This window comes from Crinia signifera, chromosome 12 (assembly GCF_055691185.1).
Source record: "Crinia signifera chromosome 12, ASM5569118v1, whole genome shotgun sequence".
Lineage (NCBI taxonomy): Eukaryota > Metazoa > Chordata > Amphibia > Anura > Myobatrachidae > Crinia > Crinia signifera.
The window spans coordinates 18,126,314-18,129,132 of NC_139228.1; the positions used below are offsets into that span (position 1 = coordinate 18,126,314).

The following is a 2,819-nucleotide window of genomic DNA, read 5'->3' on the forward strand; positions in this document are numbered from 1 at the left end:
CTCAGCCTTTCTCATTCAGAGTGAAAGTAAATATGGCCCTTATCAGCAGAAGCAACGACTCTTTTCAACAGGTCTGAGCGGAAGATAGTGTGAATGCTGAATTGCTTCTACTATCTCCCGCAGGGCAGGTGGATGCAAATGAAATCTGTGTGTAAAACATCCTGTATAATGAAATACTGATCATTTCTATCACTTGGCCATCCATCGCCGTGAATACATTCTGAATTCTCCATAAGTGAATCAATCATTTTAGTTTTTTAATTTTGTGGTTGTAACTTACTTGGATGCATCCCTTGGTTACACAGAGGAGGGGGGCAGGGTCAGTTTAGGAGCTGAATGTTAGCCTCTGAATGCCACCCAGGATGGTATTCACAAGTAACAATTCCCATTATCTGTTCCCACTTTGGGCTAATCAGACAGAATATGTAGAGATGAATCTTGTTTCCTGTTGTCATTGGGAGGTAAGGGTTATCTCTGGGGAGGAGTGAGGGTAAGTGGAGATGAGGAGAGGGGGGGAGCACTATTCCCATTAGGGTCTTAAGCACTTGCTTCATTCTGGTACTTTGTAACCCGTAGATAGGGACGGTCTGAAAGCAGTTAGTTTATGTTTGTGTGTAAATGGGGTGGGATGTTTATATAAACAGCACCTCTCTGTAAGTGACACTAATATTTCCCTCTACTGCTGGAAGAAGGAGCCGGCTGAAGGCCACCATCTCTCACCTTGTGCATTTCGGGAAGTCTCCAAAGGATTATTTCTCCTAAAGCAATGTCTTCTTCTAGTAGACTAAGCTTCACCGTCCGGAGGATATTGGATTTACCAGAATATGATGTCAATGTTATACCGGCAAACACCGCCTTGCATTATAACAGGAGCTCCACTTACCAAGATTGGGTGGAGACGGATCGGAACCGCTACCTATGTAAGTATGAGCTGTTTGTGAACCAGATGTGCTGAGAATATTGCAACTACATTTCTTATTAAATATATATATATATAAATATATATATATATATATATATATATATATATATATATATATATAAAAATATATATATATATATATATATAAAATTATATTTTATAATATGTTCTAGATGAGTCAGATATTTGACTTTTATTTTTTATTCTGTAAAAAACTATTTACAAGACAAGATTTGGTTTTGTCATAATTATTGCTTAGTTTTGCTTTATCTGGTGGTTTTAACTAGACATACTTTATTCAGAATAACACCTTATCATACACTATAAATACATAATTAAGGATGGTTCTATAATGGTTGTATGCTTATTACTGCATATGGTAGAAGTCATGTGTTTTATATTTTTCTTAAATGTTTTGTAGCGTCAGATGAAAGCGGATCGGAGACCACTTTAGGTGACACTATGCAGAGCTCCGAGAAGATGTCTCACAGTCGCGACTTAGAGAAGAAGAAGAAACGAAGAGTTCTCTTCTCCAAGGCTCAGACCCTAGAACTGGAGAGGAGATTTCGCCAACAGCGATATCTCTCTGCCCCCGAGAGGGACCAGCTAGCTCACATACTCCAGCTCACCCCAACCCAGGTAAAGATCTGGTTCCAGAACCACCGCTACAAGATGAAAAGGGCTAAACCCGAAGTGACCAGCTCTCCACCTCTGCTGAAGCATGTCATGGTTCCAGTACTGGTTAGAGATGGAAAACCCTGCCATACCTGTTCCCCAGCTAACTCTTCAGAGAAGATCCCCATTTTTCACACATTACCACCCACCGGGGCATATATCCACAGTTATCATCATAGCCAGCATATACATCCATCTAGTCTTTCTTGGAGATGGTGACAACACCGCCATGGACAATACAAGACTACCTCATTTATTTGTTTAAAAATTTGTGGGAACGTCATTGATAAATTCATGGACATGACCTTGGACCAATGACCGAATAACAATGGTACGAAAAATGATGGCATGGAAGTTTTACATTTTATCAGGTGTCTATACTGTGAACCAAACTATGAAACCAATCCATGTATGTTTAATTATTACTGTGTGCCCCCTGTAATTTGACCAAGAGAAAACTGTAAATAATGACAGAGAGATGTATATGTATTGAACTGGTATAATGTGATGCTCTTCATTTTATTTCATGTTAATAGAAAATAGTTTTTTTTTCCATTTCCTGTAAACTGTGCAAAAAAAAGTTCATATTGAATAGATAAAATGGAAGTATTGCCATATATTGTTAATTAAAATGTTTTTTATCATTTTCAGAGTTTTGTGTATTTAGGCTGTTTATAACCACTGGGCACATTTCATATGGTTTCATATACCATAAGTATGTATTATGACTTAAATTGGAGCAATACGATACTATAACAAGTGGTTTCCCCTGTGTTTCCAGAGGTTAAAATGTGTCCGTTCAGCTGTTGTGGAACTATAAGTCTCAGCATATTGGTCTAGACAGTTGTTGAGCCAAAAGCCGCCTAAACAGTGATTTTTTTTTTTGGGGGGGGGGGGGGGGGTTTCACAAAAAGTTAAGTATAAGACATAAATGTAATTCAATTGTATGTAGACTCAATTTTTTTAGAGTTAATTTGCCCCTTTCTGCAGAACAGCATTTGTTTTATGAACATTTTAATTGTTAATATTTAAAATGAATTAATATTATTTGTTTGGGTTTCATTACTATATTTTTTCATCCCAGTTCTATATATCCAATCGACTCAATTAAACTAACTGTAATTGACACAATTGTTATTATAGTGCTGTTCATTTTCATTGACCTTTTTCTATATTTTCCTGTTTATATTTTTATTTTTATTGTTCCTCAGTGAGAAAAACA

General features: G+C 36.9%; 1 protein-coding gene across 1 annotated transcript; it reads left to right on the top strand.

Annotated features, from left to right (window-relative positions):
• The first annotated feature begins 518 nt into the window (after nucleotides 1–518).
• NKX2-8 (NK2 homeobox 8) lies at nucleotides 519–2,163 on the top strand. The gene is made up of 2 exons (XM_083166816.1): nucleotides 519–920; nucleotides 1,344–2,163. The coding sequence occupies exons 1-2, from the start codon at nucleotides 767–769 to the stop codon at nucleotides 1,814–1,816; spliced, it is 627 nt and encodes a 208-aa protein (XP_083022942.1). The 5' UTR covers nucleotides 519–766; the 3' UTR covers nucleotides 1,817–2,163.
• Nucleotides 2,164–2,819: the final 656 nt, after the last annotated feature.

Coding starts and splice junctions, on each gene's coding strand:
- NKX2-8 (XM_083166816.1), top strand. CDS start 767: ATGTCTTCTTCTAGTAGACTAAGCTTCACCGTCCGGAGGATATTGGAT. Junction 921..1,343: donor GGATCGGAACCGCTACCTAT/GTAAGTATGAGC, acceptor AATGTTTTGTAG/CGTCAGATGAAAGCGGATCG.